At 36.7% G+C, this 20283-nt stretch overlaps 1 protein-coding gene across 3 annotated transcripts in view; it reads left to right on the forward strand.

The window, feature by feature from the left end:
* TUT7 (terminal uridylyl transferase 7) overlaps positions 1-20283 on the forward strand; it is a 35991-nt gene that overhangs the window by 4882 nt on the left and 10826 nt on the right. For all 3 annotated transcript variants that reach the window (XM_065656269.1, XM_065656270.1, XM_065656268.1), the window contains exons 3-21: positions 3571-3743; positions 4311-4427; positions 5429-5606; positions 5925-6013; positions 7088-7139; positions 8767-8836; positions 9700-9826; positions 10576-10695; positions 11374-11505; positions 12240-12420; positions 12787-13916; positions 14035-14185; positions 14893-14979; positions 15832-15932; positions 17177-17234; positions 17958-18061; positions 19048-19137; positions 19227-19340; positions 19449-19526. In XM_065656269.1, the coding sequence (XP_065512341.1) occupies positions 3571-3743; positions 4311-4427; positions 5429-5606; positions 5925-6013; positions 7088-7139; positions 8767-8836; positions 9700-9826; positions 10576-10695; positions 11374-11505; positions 12240-12420; positions 12787-13916; positions 14035-14185; positions 14893-14979; positions 15832-15932; positions 17177-17234; positions 17958-18061; positions 19048-19137; positions 19227-19340; positions 19449-19526 (3152 nt within the window). The remainder of the gene's footprint in view (positions 1-3570; positions 3744-4310; positions 4428-5428; positions 5607-5924; positions 6014-7087; positions 7140-8766; positions 8837-9699; positions 9827-10575; positions 10696-11373; positions 11506-12239; positions 12421-12786; positions 13917-14034; positions 14186-14892; positions 14980-15831; positions 15933-17176; positions 17235-17957; positions 18062-19047; positions 19138-19226; positions 19341-19448; positions 19527-20283) is intronic.

The following is a 20283-nucleotide window of genomic DNA, read 5'->3' on the forward strand; positions in this document are numbered from 1 at the left end:
AAGGGGGGTGGTTAGTACGTCGAGAAAGGTTCTCCTTCCCCTCTACTCTGCCCTGGTGAGACCTCATCTGGAATATTGTGTCCAGGTCTGGGCCCCTCAGTTCAAGAAGGACAGGGAACTGCTGGAGAGAGTCCAGTGCAGGGCCATGAAAATGATGAAGGGAGTGGAGCATCTCCCTTATGAGGAAAGGGTGAGGGAGCTGGGTCTCTTTAGCTTGGAGAAGAGGAGACTGAGGGGTGACCTCATTAATGTTTATAAATACATAAAGAGTGAGTGTCACGAGGATGGATCCAGGCTCTTCTCGGTGACAACCAATGATAGGACAAGGGGCAATGGGTACAAACTGGAACACAGGAGGTTCCACTTAAATTTGAGAAGAGACTTCTTCACAGTGAGGGTGACGGAGCACTGGAACAGGCTGCCCAGGGAGGTTGTGGAGTCTCCTTCTCTGGATAGAGAACCCGCCTGGACACATTCCTGTGTAGCCTCATCTGGGTGTTCCTGCTCCAGCAGGGAGATTAGACTAGATGATCTTTCAAGGTCCCTTCCACTCACTAACATTGTGTGATTTGTCAAGAAAAAAGTACACCAAGTCCTTCTAATTTATTTCTTTGAAAGGGTGGTCTGTCCCCTATGGATACAGGAGAAACAGTTGGTAGATATTGCTAATACTAGTACGGTAGTACTTTAGACACTCTTATGTGACAGTCCTGTAAGTAAACTAGAGGAAAATTCTATAGATTAAATTAATACAAGAGACTTGCAGAGCTAATTAGATAACTGTACTCAGAAAATACCAAGGGTTTTGTCAAAATGATAGGGAGTATTCAGCAAGCATCTACAAGAATTCTATTCTGTTCAATGTTTATTATGCTATTCCGATGATGAGTGAAGGCAGCATGCTTTTAAATTGAATATGCTGTGTAGCTGGTAGGAACTGAATGCAGAAAAGCAGGAAGGTTAATTAAAATAACTTTGCACAGCTGGAGAAATGACCTACCTAGAGGATAAAATACAAAAGAAATATATTCAAGTGCCATTGTTTAAGTAGAAATGTCAACTGTACAAATAAAGGAGGAAAAGTTATGAAATAGTATTTTTTCAGAGAAGAATCTGAAATCATAGTGTATCAGAAGATGATAATGAGTGTTCAGCGTCATGGTGTTGTGAGGCATGGAAACAGACTCACAGCCTGAAGTATTCCTTTTTCTGTCAGTCTTCGGTAAATTCAGTTGCAGTACTCTATCCAGATTTGGCACCCCACTTGAATGAATAAAATGGAAACAGTCCAAAGAGCAAGAAGAATGCCAGGGCACATAGAAAGCAGAAACTACATGAATTGCAAACAATCCCCAATCTTTCTGCAAAAGTAGAGGATAGGGAGGCATGCTAACAGTCTTCAGCTGTCTAGAAGGATGTTAAAAAGCTGATGTAGTAATCTGTCTTGTGTCTTCCCAGTATATGGGACACAAAGCAGTGGGCTTGAAGTTGAGCAAGAAAGATTCAGATGAGGAATAAATGGAAAGCTTCTAACGGTAAAGCTAGTCATGTACTGGAGGGGTTGTCTGGACAGCTCATGGAGTTTGTACCTGAGGCTACAAACAGGTTAGGTGAGCATTGCTCAGGATTGACAAGGTGCATTTCATCATGCAGTGAAGCACAGGCACGGCATAGCTCACCTCTTGAGGTTCCTTCAAAAGTTCTAATGTTATGTCACATAACAAATAATTACTAACAATTTTTATTTTACGTCTTTTCTTTTACTTGAAATCTTTTATGCAGTTGTGTCTTTCCTTTTATGCCGTTTTACTGTAGCTCATAATGAAGGAGTCTACCCTGTCTCTGAGGCACTGATTTTTTTTCTTGCAGGAGTTCTAACTTTAACCTTCCTCTACCACTGCATTTAGTGATTAAGCTACAATAAGATCGTCACTACTGTAACTACGAAATATTAGTAGTATTCATTTATTTTGTAATTTTTTAAGTTACTTAGTGGTTACAGAAGTAATTGGTAGGTAGGTAGTTGTCACATCCTTTCCTTCAGAGATGTTCATTTAATACAAATTTTCTCCAAGTTCAGTCTACACTGATCAGTAAAAATGTAGTCACATGACTCTTGCAAGTCTTAGGAGTTTGAACAGGAAAGTCACCATGGAAAATGGAAGAGGCGTGTAAAGTTCAGAGACTCAGACTTCTATTTCTTCTCCTTGGAGCTTCCTTTGGAGTACTGTCCCTGCAATCTATTAAGCCTCATTCTGTTTATTCCAGCATAAACGTGCTGCTGCTGAAAGAAAATTATATTACCATTCTTGCACTGTTCCTGTTTACAACGTTAGCACATGTATGCTATTTAGTGAACTGAATCAAACAACTAGTTGAAAATACACAACCAGGTTGTTTCCCTTTTATCTGTTATTAGAGACAAAAATTGGGGTCACAGGAAAGAAACTTTGTAAATGTATTTGGTAGAGCAGTTGTGTTTTCTTTTTTATTATTATTGCAAATTCAAACCTCATGCTATGATAAGGGTTTTGGAGTCTGAGGAAGTTGCATAAACTTCCTCAGAAGCAAGGAACTTTAGAAATTCCATGCATCTGGACATCCTGTATAGCTGTTCAAGGGGAAGGTAAGATGTGATCTAAAGTAATGTGTGAAAATCTAGCCTGTGTAGATTCATTCCTGAGATTACTTCTACAGGTATTCTTTGGACAACTAGCAATTCCTGCTTCAAAATTATGACAAAGTTTGCGTAAAAGTAGAAGTGGTATTCGCATTAATTTGTTACAGAGGTTTTATTGTAAACATAACAAGCTTTCTAAGCATGTTTATTCTGCCAGTTGTGCAGCTTTATTAAGCAATGTGTACAAATACTTAGCAAGTTCATTATTTATTGACTTACATAGCCAATAGCAGTTGATGTGTTGGTTTGTTTTCACTTGCCTATTTGATAATGTGGAGGCAATACTGATCAATATGCTAGTTTAATTGAAAGGCAAGTGACATTAACAGGCAGTTATTACTGGTGATAATAAATTGTTGTATGTCAGCTAAGCTATGGCCGTACTATATCATAGTGCTGTTAACTCTTACAAATAGTTCAGATCATCTTACGCTCACTAGTTGTGTGATATTCATAGTGGTCTATGGATCAGTTTATTTTATATTTTGTTCGTCTACCTAAGCCTGACTAGACATCCTGACATCTTAGGATATATTCTGCCTTTTCATTATAATGACATACAGCTGTATCTCAACTGGGCAGTGAAATCTATTGCATTTAGTTTTGGGGTTTTTTGCCAGTTTTAACAAAGCTATCTGAATGAGGTTGATGAGTTCAATGGGACAAATAAATGGGTTTTAGTAGTTCGAAACAAAGGTACTATGTGTTATAACATAAATATACACTCTTGCTATTATCAGACTTGCAGAGAACAGATTATGAAACTATGCAAGTTAGATGATTTGTATCTTTGACTCGCCCATAACCAGAGTGGTAATTAAAGAAAAAAGAAAATGCTGTGTGGTACTCTGAAGTTATTTGACATATTTGCTCTCATAACTCTTTATAAGAAATGAAGAAGCTTAGGCAACAAAGAAGATCAAGAACTAGAAAATATGAGTGCGATCAAGAGAAAGTGGATGATCCAGTCATAGACGAATCTGTGCTGTCGGCAAAAGAACTTCTAGGTTTGCAGCAAGCTGAAGAACGATTGAAACGAGACTGCATTTACAGACTGAAGAAGGTGCCACTGTCTTTACTTGTATAGTCCTTTCCTGTTGTTTTGTTTGTAAATACAATATAGAAGGTACATTTTGAGCTTTTTATCTGACTAGCTAGAAAGTCTAGTTGTGGAATTGATGTAGCGTACAAAATTGGTGCTGTTAATGAATTGTTATGATAAGGCTGGTTATCCTTTGGGTTTTACGATAATAAATCTTGGTTTGGCAGCAAGGCAAGCACAAAGAATGGCTGTTCCTTTAGTTCGTGGATTAAAATCAGATCACTAGATGTGGGGGCAGTGGACCAGAAAAGTTTCATTGTCTGTTTGTCCAGTTAATGTATTTTTCCATGGGCACTAGGTATTTTCCTCTGTAAAAGATGAGGTGTTGGCCTTGCTTGACCCAATACTGCCACTCTTCTGGCATTATATCTGATACGCAATTTTTTTTACTGTGAAGAGGGAGTTAAGAAAGCTAAAGTGAGTATTTCTGGACTTAAGAGTTACAGTCATTCGACTTAGCAAGGGTATTGAGTGAAATGAAAGTAATATCTTTCTATATTTTAGGGGTTTTTACTGTCTTTATTTTAGCAACCTCGAAGCTACCCATCAGCAAAATACACCTGCAAACTGTGTGATGTTTTGATTGAGTCAGTGGCTTTTGCTCATAAGCATATTAAAGAGAAAAGACACAAGAAACACCTAAAGGTGAGTTAAGGACAAGAAAAACTATAAAATGCAGATTTATGAAACTACACTGCTTCTAAAATCATTCTGCTTGCTTTTTTCTTTCTTTTTTTTTTTAACCGTGTTTGAATCTTCTTTAAAACTGTTACTTTGTGATACTGGTAAAAAGAGTAAACTTGGGAGCTGGACTTTGCCTCTGCCCTCAGCTTTGGAATTTAATTTGTACTTTTTCAGGCCTATTATTATTGAAAGAAGTTATCATTTAAAGTATAACTCAGTAATATTTTGTTACTGGTGACTGAAGTATAACAAAAAAGCTCTACCAACTGACTCTTCTGCTTGGTTGTTCTGTAATTCTTCTTGTTGACTGGTTATGTGTATTCTTCTTAGTTTATATTTCATTGGCTTATTTCAACAATGAAGAGGGGTTTTTTAATCAAGTCCAGAGCAATGAGGGGTAGCAAGAAGCAAATATACTTGGTATGGCAGAGTTAGAAATTATAGCCTATACATCAGGGTGAAAATTTCAATTCAGAAATACTGTAAATGAAATATGGAATATTACAGACTTGTTTATGTGTGAAGGAAAAAGGTTTGTCTTGAACATAAACATCAAAATAACTTCCAGCATAACCTCAATTTTACTTCCTATTTTTTGAATTGTCTTCTGTTCCTCCTGCTTTCTCGGCTTGAAATGGACAAAAACATTTGTCTTCTGCAGGTTTTCTATTTCTTCCTCTTTAAGTCCCACCCTTTCCCACTTCATATGGGATAAAAGAATTGATGACTTTTTTAATGTTCCAAAATCACATATATGTACCTCTGCACATTACTGAAGTTTCCTGGAATATCTAATTCTTTATACCTGTCAGAGTTACTTTCTTGATGTTCTTGCTTCCAATTGTCTCCATTATCTGGAAAAAACTATGATGGTGTTACTTGGGATGAGTTGCAGGCTTTCATTCCAGTGTATTAAGCACCTCAAGAAAATCATTAAAACATCAGTCTTTTTATCTTTAAAGGAAAAGCAAGAAGAACAGCTGCTGACCGCTCTGCCTCCTCCAACACCTTCCCAGATAAAAGCCATTGGTGTTGCTATTGAAAATATAGTGCAGGAGTTTGGCTTAAATAGTGAAGATCTAGAAGAAAGGCTCAACATTAAAACAATGATGGAAAATTTACTGCGTCAAAAATTGCCAGGTATTGTTTGCAATTTGTTTTAAATTCTACAAGTGGCAACTTTAAAAACAAACAAACAAAACAGCACAGCTCACATAGTGATAATTAAAAACTGGCTAGCTAAATTTTAAACATGAATGTCATTTGACATGATAAGCCTTTAACTAGCAACAGCACAGAAGGCAGGACTTAGTAACACAGTTCTGTGCTCTTGGAACATCCATCTTCATTTCCTGTGGTTATCAAAACTAGATATGGATTTAAGATCTACTGAATGCTGTAAAGTAGCTACTGATTTGGTAGTATAGTGTAAATGCAGTATAATTCTTATTGTTGCAGAGTGCTCATTCAGATTGTATGGCTCATCCTATAGCAGATTTGGTTTCAAAACTTCAGATGTAAACATAGATATCCAGTTTCCTGCCAGTGTAAGTAAGACCATTTTCTTAAGTATGTCTAAGTGATTTTCGATGTTTGCACCTTTATGTAAATTAGAGTTTAAATATAACTTACAGCGTCATAGTAGCTAAAAATGCATTGGGTAAAACAGAGCTACCACATTAAAATAACGTTCCTTGCTTCATACACCAATGATGGTCAGGCAGCTTTGTCTTTTATCAAATCTTCCTTCTGAAAAACTGAAAACACTTTAACGTCTGTACTCCTAGCAGTCCTATGAAACAGATCGTTATGTATCTTCTCTTACAGCTGGATTAAATGGCACTTCCATGATCTTTTTTCTGTACCGATGTATGAACATCAGAGATTTTGATTGCTAGGTTATTTTTGAGCCATGAAACCATCTTACATAATTTATAGGTGAAGTAGTTTAATGTCTTGATTTGTCATGGTACTTGTTTCTAGGCATCTTTGTGCTTGAGCATGGAAAAGAAATTAAGGACTGTGAAAACCTCTTAATTCCATACTTACTCCTGCTGTAGTTGATTTGGCAGTCTCATAGTGAAAATTTGCCTTTTCCTCTAGGAAACAAAGGTGCAAGTGTTGTAGGGAAAAAGAATGATCCAAGTTCATAAAGTGCATATACAGGGTGTTTCAAAGAGATGTACCCAATTGCAAACTGAAATTACTTTCAAATTGGGTCCATCTTTTTAAATCACCTTGTAGTTTCAAAAAAGCTATGGTTCCAGTCTTTGATGTGAGGTAGATCCACTATGTCAGAAGACAGTCATATTCACTGACACGGGAATAATATTTCTGTTGATGTGTGTTCTTTCCCCAACCAATTGTTTGATAGAGGTAAAAATAGCTTTACTTAAAATTACTCCAGGATTATTTTTTTTTCTTCAAAATAAGTGGACTTTTGATACAATTTAGTGATAACCAAGGACTAAGAGCAGGTTTTTCTCAGTTGGTGTTCCTTCTTCCTGCCCTCTCTGGAAGAAAAACAGACATAGCCTAGGGACAATGTTTTAAATTTTTTTTGAATTGTGGGAAATCACTTTTGACAGCTATGAAAACAGCTTTATTGCTTTTATTGACAGGTGACTCAACCAGATGTTCTATTACTCGTGCAAGAAAGTCTCCAGAACAGTGGTAAGAAAAAATTGCTGCCTTCTCAATTCCTTTAAACTATTACTGCTTAGTATTGTTGAATTCCACATCTGAACAGGTAAACGACATGCTGGTTTTTTAGAAAGATACAAGACTGAGAAATACTGCAGGAAATAATACATTGGCACAACTAACTTTGGTTTGATATTTAGTTCTATGACTATTAAAGTCTCATTATTTGTGTTGATATGAGAAGTTCCTAGTGGGAGGTTTTATTCTACATTATTAAGTCAAGATGTCATTAAACTTCAGGTAGACTGTGCTGCCTTTCTTTCCCCAGACTGCTCTATGAGCCACGTATAGTACAGAAAATAATCTAAGCTCTTCTAGGATGTGATCAGAAACTTGGTAATGTACTTTCACATTGTGGTCTCTTTTCATATAATTATGTGCACGTGCCTGTTAGTGCAGTGAGACCATGTAGAAATGACTGCATACAGACATGTTTTTTTCAGGTAATGAATACAACTGTATGCACTAATACGGGCAAGTAAATTTATGATCTTGAAAAAAATGCACTTACTCAAACCAATTTGCGCATATGCAGGCAAAAAAATGAAAAGATGAGAAATAAACACTGTCCTTTTAAATGCAGATCGTAAAAAGCTTTACTGCTTTCTTGCCTTGTTTTATGTCCACAGTGAGGAAATCAGACTGTATGGTTCCAAACATGTGTATTAAACATGCATATGTTTACTGACCTAGATTTTTCTCATTGCCTTCTCCACCCCCCATTTTATGTACATCTTCTTGCCTGGTCAAATGACCATTTTAGTATTTGAGAATAGGGTTATTGTTCAAACAGGCTGGAGGAATGAAGACCCAGATTCTATAAGAAGTTAGGACCTGTAATGTGTTTTGAAAGCAAGAAATATTTACATTAACATCTTATGCAAAGCCTTTTTCTGTGAGTCAGAAGGTAACAGGGACAGAGCATTAGATGTTCGAGGTACTCCAGTGGCAAAAGCAAGATGTTTCAAAAACAGGTGTCCAAATGGCTAGGTAGCATCAAGAAAACCTTACAACTTCAGAATTTTTGAGTTCGGTATCTAAAATTGTTTCACAGTTTCCTCTTTACCTGGCCCAGTGAAACAGTGAGGCATCAAAAAATAAGCCCAGTTTGGATCAGTAAACTCCACTTGGAGATGGGACTTCAGTGGCATCTGTACTTTCTTAGTATTAATATTAAAGTGAAGCTGAATTGTATTTGAAAACCTATATAAATAATAAGAGGAAAAAATAAAATTAGCATAGCAAGAAGACATTACATCATGTCAGTAAGCCTGTTCTATACATACATAGAGCATTTCTGAATTACCAGAGAAAAATAAACTTGGATATTTTCTTTCTGTCTAGTACTGACATAATGCTTTGTTTAACAGTGGTTGTCATAGAGTACAGACCATACTCTTCCCATCACATATGAAAACCTTGCTTTGAAAGAGTGACAGGATTAATCTATTGGATGTACTGAGTTATTTGTCTCAAAATTAGTCGTTTTATTAAGAAGTTGAGGTTCTAGCTGTACTCCTGTAGTTACATCCAGTTCAACATATTTTTCATCAACGCTATGCTTAACATGGCTTCTTTTTTTTTTTCTCCTCACTAGAATCTTTTGCGGAAGTTGATGCAGATTTCCATGCTAGAATACCAGTGGTGGTGTGCAAAGAAAAGCAAAGGTCTCGGTTGTCACTTTGTGTGTTCTAATAGTGTATAGCAATGTAAATTATATATACCAACATCTGAAAAATGACGTTTCTGTACTAAATTATTACAGTTCCATGGATCTTGAAACACAAACTAACACTCATGGGCAAGTCATTCCTAGCCTAGAATAAGAGGGTAAGGGTTGTTCTGTCCTCGGCTGTGTTATTTCCCAATCCCTTCAACCATTACAGCTTCCAGCATGTACCCTAACCCTTCCATTTGGGGTAGCTGCTTAAGCAGAAACTTTCTTCCTCATAGGTAATGTAGATACCATATTAAATTATGAATTTCTGTAAGGGCAAGATCAGCTTGCTTAGCTGTACTGGCATCTTGAGAAAAAGTGAAATATTTTATTTTGCCCATTTAATGGATATCATGTAGGATTCGTGAAACATTCCATAAAGAGCTACTGATACAGAAATATTACCCTTTTTTTGCTGCCACCTTGATCTTTCACTGTTTGAAAATGTTTCTTGTGCTGTGGAAACAGCATGGAAACTTTTCTGATGGGTGTGGTATGGCAAGATGGTTTTGATTTGTGAAGGAAATTAGTACCATAATTTGTTTTTTAGTTCAGTGAATTAATATCATTAGAAACAAATACTTACATTTGAATTGTATTTGAAAACACTCTTACAGAAAATTTTAATACATGTGTTTTCAACCTAATCATAAATCAAATTGGTTTTCCATGTTTGTTCTAATGTAGATAGGAGAGGCTGTTAAGTTTTTCCTTACAGCCTTCTACTACACTGTTATGTGAGATGTCATCTGACCCATGGCTGTTCTTACAAAACCTCCAAGATCTTTTACTTTCTTTCTTTTTGGGTTTTAGTGGCCTTATTTGTAAAGTGAGTGCAGGGAATGAGAATGCTTGTCTGACAACAAACCATTTGGCTGCACTTGGAAAACTGGAACCTACTGTAGTACCTTTAGTGATTGCCTTCAGGTACTGGGCAAAGGTAAGAGTCATTTGTATTTACCTGTAAATAGTGAATGAACATTGATGTTATGCTGGTAAGACTGTCAGTAGGGTTTAGAAAACCATTGTTGAAACTGTCTTTAGAAAAAGAGTTGGAAAAAGGGTATTTAATTTTTTTATAAATTGTAAATTTTATAAATGGTATAGCTATAATGTGTCTGTTAGGATGTTCCATGAAATTTCAAAAGTGGAATTTTAAACTTCAGCCAGTGGCATGCAGACTGTTAAGTATCTTGCTCTGTTACCAAACAAGTCAGAGTAATCTATGTGAAATGGAATCACCAGTTTCCCGTAAACTTAATCCATCATGAAAAAAAAAGGAAAGAAAAAGCTGCTTTTTTCTATATGTAGATAAAAACTGTATGTGAATTAAAATATCTTATTCCAGGACTTTGTGTGCCTGCAATTAAAATATGATTTAAGAAAAACATTGAAAAACTTTTTACTTGTACTATATTTATGTAAAATGAGTCGTCATTTTTGCAAATGTGCAATATGCTGTCTGCTTTGCCGGTCTGTGTCCTATGGCTCTAACACTGAAAATGCGGTGGTAATAACATTACTCCAGTAAATATGCAGGCCTTGAGAACAAAGTCCATCTCACAAGAGGTCAAAGATGTCTGAGTTTCTGTCAGTATTTAATGTGACAGACTTCTGAACAGCAATTAAAATAATAGTTTTTCATGGTATCATTCAAAACTTTAATGACTGCCCGATTTCTTTTTACAGTTGTGCTGTGTTGATCATCCTGAAGAGGGAGGCTTGTCACCTTATGTATTCGCTTTAATGGTTATTTTCTTTCTGCAACAGAGGAAAGAGCCTTTTCTACCTGTCTATTTGGGATCGTGGGTATGTGTATTAACACAGTGACTAGTAGGAATGAGAGGACCAATCACTTGTGGTGGTGTGTAACTTGTCAGCTTCTTGCTATTTTGAGGAAGCCAGAAGCCAGCCATTTCTGCAGGAATTCGGAAAGAATGTGAATTCAGCCAGACTATACCTCACCTTTCTGTGCTTGGCTGTAAGGATGCGATTCACAATCCTAGTCATCAAATTAAGTGCTCTGTTTCCCCTTTTGTGAGTAAGGAGAGCTGGGCATTGAATAATGCACTTCCTGGTAATGAACGGTGTACTTGCTCATTTCTTCAGCCTTTCCTCCAGACTCTTGAGGACTCTGAATTCACATAGCTACATCGCAAAACAATGTCTTCAATTTTGACATCTAATTCTTCAAAATGTAGACCACAGTTGGGCATCACACTTGGTGCAGTATCTGCCTGAGGGATCAGACTGGGAGTTTAGAGCACATATTTCTTGGGGTTAGAGGCTGAAACCCGTCTTGATATCAGGAGTTGTATTATGGATGCAAATCCAGAATTCAGTTCTCTAGGACACAACTCAGGTGTTATGTTCATGGCATCCATTTGTTCTGCTTTAATTTAGATTACTACCATTGGGGGAGGTGGGGGGGAAGATTTAAAGCTCACATGATGTTTAGCTGTATGTTTCTTTTTCTGTTTCCTTTAGATTGAAGGATTCTCGTTAAACAAATTAACTAATTTTAATCTGAAGGAGATTGAGAATGATGCTGTGGTTTGGGAGCATAACCCCACTGATGATTCTGATTTGCCAGAAGAAACTTCCCCTAGAAGGGGCAAGGTCTGAACCATTTAATTTACTTCTGTAGTAGTCTAGCAGTCATTGCTGTTCTCAAAAAAAGAACCATCTTCTGGTTTTGTTTTCTGCGTTGTGAAACCATGAGCTTAACTAAGAGATTTCATGACTGCTTGATACCATGCTTACTATGCTTACCCTTTGGTGCTAAGAAACTAGCAGGAAACTAGATGTTGTTTCAAACTCTTTGTTAAGACACTGGGTTTTAATCTGTCAGAGGAGAATAATACCGCTTATAGAGTTAAAGCAACTTTATCTCAGAATTAGGTTAAGCATATGAAAAATACTTCCTCTTAGCTTTGAACTATTCTTACAAATTATTTATAAGAACTTTGCAAGAACAGTATCACTATGCAATTGCATGTTACGACAGTTAACAATACAACTTAAGCTTTGCTAAAAAATAGGCTACATGATCCATTCTGTCAGATTAGTTGTGATATTTTCTTGAAAATTTATGAATTATAGCATAAACACTTAAGTAAGCAATTATTATTATTAATCATCGATGTTATGCTTTACCATTGCTGCAGTCTTTCATTTTGAAGTTTTATAATCTGAGTTTATACTATCTCTTCCAATTTTTCAACTGCCATTTTATTGCAATTGTGACAGTATAGAAGCAGCTATGAATTCTGTAATATCACGTTACGGGTGAAAAACAAGTGTAACAGATAAACACCTGTGCATTAAATATTATTTTCTTCTGTAATTGACAGGTTCCCTTAGTATTTGGTTCAGGACAGCAGTGTTCTGCACCTGCTGGTCAGCTCTGGGTAGAACTGCTTCGTTTCTATGCCTTGGAGTTCAATATGGCTGATTTGGTTATTAGTATACGACTCAAAGAAACAGTGTCTCGTGATTCAAAGGACTGGCCTAAAAAGCGCATTGCTGTGGAAGGTATATATATCAACAAACTTCAAATAAATGTTACTTTAATTTCCTAGGGTACTGTCTTAGCTATTGACATGGTGTGTAATAACATAATTTTTTTCAATATCAGACTGATTCCAAATAATATAGTAGAATATGTTTTGAAAAAAAAAACAATTTAAGTAATATTTCTCTTGTTTTTTTTTTTTTTAACATTATCAAGAGTGATTAAGTGGACGTAAAAATTGTCTTCAGCACAATTCATAAATCTTATGTCCTTACACAATGTTTTAGGGTGACTAACAGCATATTCAAATTTTGTAAGGAAGTAAGTGTATCGTTTTTTGAAGAGTTTAACTCCTGCACTGCTGATTCACTTTTTCTTTCTACTAGACCCATATTCAGTCAAAAGGAATGTGGCACGAACTCTGAACAGCCAGCTAGTATATGAGTATATTCTTCACTGCCTGAGAGCGACTTACAAATATTTTGCCTTGCCTCACAAAAAAAGTGCAAAATTGAGCAAAAAATCCTCTCCACATGCCAATGAGAATAAATCCCAAATGCTGGACCATGGAAAAGATGCTATAAAACATGAAAATTCTGAGTTGCAAAACTTGGATGGTAGAATTAACACAACTGTAGTGGAAGATTGTATAATGGAGGCTACAGGTATGCCCCAGGCACATAGAATTCATCCTTCAAAACTGTGTGATGGCTCCGAAAGCTTCACAGAAGAAGAACTGGCTGATGATACAAGTAATTTAGGAATTATCCATGAAGATTCAGACTGTATAATTGAGGAGGTTATTTCTGGAGATAATGAGGATTTTAAACCGAGTTGTGAAGAGACAGAGAGTGGAAATGAAGAGGAAGAAGACGAGGAAGAACATGAAGAACAAAAAAGAAGGTGGAATAATATCTTGACTACTGACCAGGGGATAGATGAAGACAGTGATAGTGGAGATCTCCCTGGTACAGCGAATGAGCATGATATTGAGACATGTAGTACTTCAGACTTAGAAGGTTTTCAAAACGCTGCACTTACAGAAAGTGATGAGTTTGGCTTGGAGTGCAGTGGTATAATGGATGACAAGATTGATGGTGATGAGGAGAGCACTGAAGGTACTGATGAACTGGATGAATACCCCCAAAAATTCATATGTTCGGCACGAAGTCATATATCCCAAATGATTAACTCGGATGACGAGGAGGAAGAACCAAGTCTTCTAAACCAGAGAGAGTGTGGTGTTATCATAAGAGCTGGAGATGAACTAGATAACACATACACTGCATCTGGAGATGATGATGCACTATCAGAGGAAGAAGATGATTTTTCCATCCCAAATAAATATGAGGACAAACTTTTTGAAGATGATGTGGCTGGACTTCTGAGGATCAATTTGAGTCAAGAGGATCTTGCTGAGAAGGGAAGCCTTTTTGAAGAGAACACAGCAACAGAGCAGTGTTTAGAATCTGAACTGTTTTATGAATTCAGTAAACCAGCTTTTACAAAAGGCAAGGTAAACAAGATGTATCAGAACATAAACATACTGCTTATGTTCTGTTATATGAAAGTGTTGCTCAAATTCATAAAAGCCTTATAGTTTTTAAAACCAATCTTGCTTTCTCTTTATCCAGTCTCCTACGGTAGTATGTAGCTTGTGCAAACGGGAAGGTCATTTAAAGAGGGATTGTCCAGAAGACTTCAAGAAAATTGAGCTTGAACCACTGCCTGAGTTGACACCCAAATTTTCAGTTATTCTAGATCAAGTTTGTGTCCAGTGTTACCGTAAGTTTTTTCATTTGAATATTGTTGTGTAGTAGAAGAAGAATTGCAAAAAATAATGAAATACCCACAGACTTATGGTGTTATAAAGAGGACTAGCTTATTTGCTACACTGCATCCAACTTCCTTAGATACAAATCTAAGATTTGCAAGGGCTTTAAGAGGACTACTGAGTAGTTTGTATCTAGAGAAATACAAAATGTTTAGGTTTATCTTCCATGCACTGTCTGTCTGATTATTTGTTTAGGCATCTTAATATAATTTCTGAGAGTTTAATGTTGGGTGGATTTTTTGACTGATGCTTTTACATTTTTAGATACTTAAATTTCATGACCATTCATTAACTTGTGATTTTTAGTAAACAAATACTCAGTGTTCTAGAAAAAATTGAGTCAAAATGCTGTTTTGTAACACTTCTCCACTTTTGTTGTTTTCAGAGTGACCCAACTTTCCTCCTTTCTCTCTCACCATTTCTGACCACACAAAATGCATTATTTGTCTAATTAATGTTTTTCTTTGAACAGGTATTTCTCTTCTGCTTCATCCATGCTTTCTTTCCTTCACATATGAATCTTCTGTCGCTTTTTCTCTCCCCTCCCCCTGCTGTAAACCACTCACTTTTTTCATTTGAATCTTTGCTGTCGACTCATTGTACAAATCAGTTTGTCTGAATTGTTGTCTTTTTTTTTGTCCTTTTTTTTTTTTTTTAGATGATTTTGCTCCAAATATTGTAGAGGATCAGGCTCGGGAACATATAAGACAAAACTTGGAAAACTTTATTAGACAGGATTTCCCAGGTAATTAGGCACTTCCAGCTTTATATCTATACTTTACCGCATTTATATTTGAGTGTTTTCCAAGAAAACATATCAAATCAGCATAATAAACACCTTCATTTTGAACATTGAACCTATATTGTTGCTCAGCATTGCTGTATTTCATTACATTAATTTCTGGTTTAAGTCTTCTAAGGCTTTGGTTTAAGTATTTTTTGACATAGCCATATATACAACACAGTAGTAGGAAGGAACAATGGCAAGTTAAGGAGAAAACAATCAAAGCAGTGGTGGAACAGTTTTGTAATTGTTATTTTAGCCTTATTCTTTAGCCAGACTTCTTGTTGTGTCTGCTTTCACAAACAACAAGCTTTTTGCAATCCTTCCTGTTGAAATTTACTGGGTTTGGAATATTTTAAAATACACATAACCTATCCACAGACTTTAGGTGTTTTAATGTATTTGTTTGTTTGTTTCTGGAATTCTTAGTAACACTTGGACTTCAGTCTTTTAAAATTAGCAGAAGGATTTTTGTCTGGAGCCTGGAACGTAGACAGATGAATCCCTTATCCTGAAAATCTCTGTAAAGGACGGTCTTACATATTTTATCAGATTTTGGCCTGGACCTACATGCTAATGATTTAATGACTGGAAAACCTAGCTTGTTTCTGGATCTATCGGGCTTCTCATATGAGCAATAAAATTAGAGATCTTTCCTCATCAGCAAAATTAATAAGAAAGAAAGTTTTGATGCAGCATGGCAAGTTAATAATGTTTTAATGCCTATCTCAAAATATATGCAGTGTTTGGAAGCTACATACAATTTGAGATTTTGTGCAGATATGTGGTTATAACCCATCACATCTCTTACAGGAACCAAGCTGAATTTGTTTGGCTCTTCAAAAAATGGCTTTGGCTTCAAACAAAGTGACCTTGATATCTGTATGACAATGGATGGGCTGGAAACTGCTGAGGTAGATTGAAAAGATCTTTAATAAATGCAAAATTTTACGGTTATATTGTATATATAGTCTAACAAATGTATTACTGTATAAAAGCTTTTCAGGTTATCATAGAATGTCCTGAGTTGGAAGGGACCCACAAGGATCATAGAGTCCAACTCCTGTCCCTGTATATGACAGCCCCACAGTTCACACACACGTTGTCCAGTCTCTTATCGAACACTGTCAGGTTGGGGCTGTGACACCTCCCTGGGGAGCCTGTTCCAGTGCTCCACCACCCTCTGGGTCAGGAATGTTTTCCTAATGTCCAACCTAAACCTCTCCTGGCACATCTCCCCACCATTCCCTTGGATTCTGTCACTGGTTGCCAGAGAGAAGAGATCAGTGCCAGCCCCTCCTCGTCCCCTTGTGAGGAAGCTGTAGCCGCCATGAGGTCTCCCCTCAGTCTCCTCCAGGCTGAACGAACCAAGTGACTTTAGCCGCTTCTCACATGGCTTCCCCTCCAAACCCTTCACCAACTTCTTGCCCTCTTGTAGACACTCTCCGGTAGCTTTATATCTTTTTTATCCTGTGACACCCAGAACTGTACACAGTGCTCCAGGTGAGGCCGCACCAGTGCAGAGCAGAGCAGGACAATCACCTCCCTCACCCGGCTGGCAATGCTGTGCTTGGTGCACCCAGGACACGGGTGGCCCTCTTGGCTGACGGGGCACTGTTGGCTCATGTTCAACTTGCCGTCAACCAGAACCCTCAGATCCCTCTTTGCAGAGCTGCTCTCCAGTCTCTTGTCCCTCAGTCCGTATGTACAGCCAGGGTTGTCATGTCCCAGGTTAGAGAAAAACACAGGTGCTACAAAGGCAGATTATTTTAGGGGGTTTTGTTGTTGGTCTAGGCGTGAGTTTAAGACCAGCTCTTAGTAGTGAGCTTTCTTCTGCGTTGTGCGCTACCATTACTTCTAGCATTAGCTGTGCAGATAAATTACATGCTTTGTAGCATAAACAACTAGGGTGGGAGACAGTGGAAAAGGATATCGATCTCCTTTCATGCCTAATACAAACTTTCTGTAAGCCTGTGTTAAGATTCTAGCTAGTGTTGATTTTACAAGTGCTATTTTGAGTCAATTCGGGTATTCACATAATTCTGTATAATACGAAACACTTAATTATACAGCTTTAAGCTTAATGCCAAGTAATAAAAGGTTTGCCTGAAATGCTTGTAGCAGATACAATCTTCAGATTTTTTTGTTTATGTCTTAGGGACTTGATTGCATCAGAATCATTGAAGATTTAGCAAAAGTTCTCAAGAAACAGTCAGGTAAATTTCTTGAAAATTAAAATAAGTGCTTCTGTTCATGTGACTTCGGTTGCTGTAGTGAGAATGTTCCAGGGCACTGTAGATGTAAATCATGACTATAAAGCTATATTGAAGAGCTTAATGTTAGTAAAAGTGAGGTTATATGTTGTGAATACTTGCATATATTTTTGTTTGCACATGTAGGTCTGTGAGGTTTTAATGTAATAGGACTACATCTGAACTGGACAGGTAGTATATTTATAACCTAGATGCACAAGAACAAACCTTAAGTTAAAGCTTGAGGCTTCAAGTTAGTAGTTATGTTGTATTTATATCTTCAGTGCCTAGTAAGCTAATGGCGAAAGGTAGGCTGATAGAAGTCTGTAATGTTAATTCTGTTTTTTCTACAATAAATTATCCTTTTATAGTGCTTGTTTTGGTGTGTCTCACATTAATTTAATTGTAGTAAACTGTGAATAATCTCTTAAGGTTATTTTTCTGTAACATTTAGATTGTTCTTTGTTTTATTCGGGGACTAAACATATATTTGTATATAGTATATTTAGTAGATTCATCATGTTTGACAAATGCCTAAAATTAGTATTAAAATACTGAAATACAGTTTTGGTATCAACTAAGATTTTGTTTGTTAGCCTTTTTACTACACTTCGAAGTTATTTGTAGAGAATTTAATACTGTTATAACTGTATTGCAGTCATTCAGTAATTAAACATTTCATCCTAGGTTTAAAAAATGTCTTGCCTATAACAACTGCTAAAGTCCCAATTGTCAAATTTTTCCATATCAGAAGTGGTCTCGAAGTGGACATCAGTTTATATAATACTCTGGTAAGGTGTTATCTCTTTTTTATTTTTTTTTCTAACAGAAGAACGTGGGTCTGCTTCTTGAGATAGAAGTGATGGTTTTGTTGAGGTTCAATAATCAACTGTTTCCAACTACCTATTGCAGTTTTAGATTTGGAGCAACCTTTTTTTTTTTCTTTGACTGTGAGTGGAGTCAATTGCATGATTAAGATTTCGGAGTTGTCAGTTCTCTAAGAAAATATATGAGTTCTTCAGTAATAGTAAGAAATAGTCATTTAGTTTTTTTCTGTAAATGAGAAAGACAAAATAATATAACTTCAGCTTTTCTACACCCCGCTTCCCATCATGGCCCTTGCTTAGCCTTGAACCCTGGAATAGTGATTTGGAACCCAGCTTGCCTGAACTGGAACATGTGTTAGTATTTACAAGAAAGACAAGTTCTTGGTCAAATATTTTTAAAACAAATTTGGGTGTTTTTTCTTTTCAATGTTTCTGAACTTCAAAACCAAGTTCCTTGAAACATCAAAGGCAAGTAAGCTTTAGAGCCAAGTATTAAACTCTCTGAAGTTTTTGTATGAGCTTAAGGGGAGTCTTGAGGAAGACACCTCACCCACGTAGTAAGCCTGAAAGTTTTCTTCTTGAAGTTATACGTTGGTATGGGCCATTTGATAGCTCTCATGTTTCAAATATCTTAGTTCAATAACTTACCTTCTACCAAATATTTTGAAAATGCAGTAGTAGATTAATGGTTCCCTTTCTGAAGTCCTGTTCTGCAAATGCTGCTTTGTACCACCTTCTGCTCAGATTAAGGATGTCGATCAGCTTTTAAACAGAGCAGGTGATACCCTCATTGTTGAACGCTTACCTTCTCAATATACATTCTACTACGCAGGGCTTCCCATCTATATTTCTTGAGCACACAACTTACAATTTTGGTTTTCCTGTTTTCAGCTTATTCCTTCATTTTTTCAGAGCGCCTGTATTTTCTGTATGACTTCTTATTTTTATAGGCCTTGCATAACACGAGACTCCTGTCTTCATATGCAGCTATTGATCCTAGAGTAAAATATCTGTGTTACACAATGAAAGTCTTCACAAAGGTAGGTATATTTCAGACATTCTAGAAGCAGTAGTGTCTGCAGCAAGAGATTATAACCATAAAATATACAAATTCTGTTTCTTTTTCTAGATATGTGACATTGGAGATGCATCTCGAGGTAGCCTTTCTTCTTACGCATATACTCTTATGGTGCTTTATTTTCTTCAACAGAGAAATCCACCTGTCATCCCTGTTCTTCAAGAGGTACAGTATATCAAGAAAGAAACCAATATTTGTACACAGTATTGGCCAGAAGAATGTCAGTATTGAATCTGAAGGGCTCTTCTAATGAGTTTAATATTATGCTTTCAGATCTACAAAGAACCAAAAAAACCTGAAATTTTAGTTGATGGCTGGAACGTTTATTTCTTTGATAAGATAGAGGAGTTGGTGAGTAAATCAGAAAGGTTAATTTGAAATGGTGTTACTTGTAGCTTTGCAAATGAAAAAGAGTTCCTTTTAAGAAACATTGTCTTCAAATAATGGTGTCCTGTTCCACTCAGTGGGGTGAGGGCAGAGTTAACTTTTGAATACTCTGCGCAGTAACTGAGAGTAACAACAATTACTCAAGGGGTTCAATTAAATCACTAATTTACTTAAACCTCAGCAGAATTACAGCAAATAGTGGTTGGCAGAAGTTTGTAACTATATCATGAAACTGAACAAGACTTCAACAACAAAACTCAAAATAATATTACCCTTAAGTGCCCAGAATAAAGTTAAGAGAGAAAAGAGAGAGAAAGATATCAGAAGAAAGGTATGATTTCGCCACTCCAAGGGTCTGTCAATCCAGCAACGATCTCTGTAGCGCTCATGGTGGTGGGTGCAATGAAACTTGAATAATGCTGCACACACACTTGTTGTCATGAATGAGTAGCTTTTATAATTTAGTCCTTTTGCATTCAAGACAGGAGAGGGCGGCTCATCTCCTCCCTCTGCTTACTTCTCATGCTAATTGAGGAGATTGTTCTAGCAGTAGGTTGGTGGTCTCAGAATACTTGGTAGTCTCAAAAGTGCCTAAAAGTGAGTCGTTTTTTCCTCTAGGGGTAGCTGGTGATTCATTATTACTCAGTGATTGCTGAGTGACCCTGTCTTGGTTCCAGCCCAGTTAATCAGGAATGAGGACTGAGGCCTTGGTAGGCCTCAA

The sequence above is a fragment of the Caloenas nicobarica genome, chromosome Z (genome assembly GCF_036013445.1).
Source record: "Caloenas nicobarica isolate bCalNic1 chromosome Z, bCalNic1.hap1, whole genome shotgun sequence".
Classification (NCBI taxonomy): Eukaryota; Metazoa; Chordata; class Aves; order Columbiformes; family Columbidae; genus Caloenas; species Caloenas nicobarica.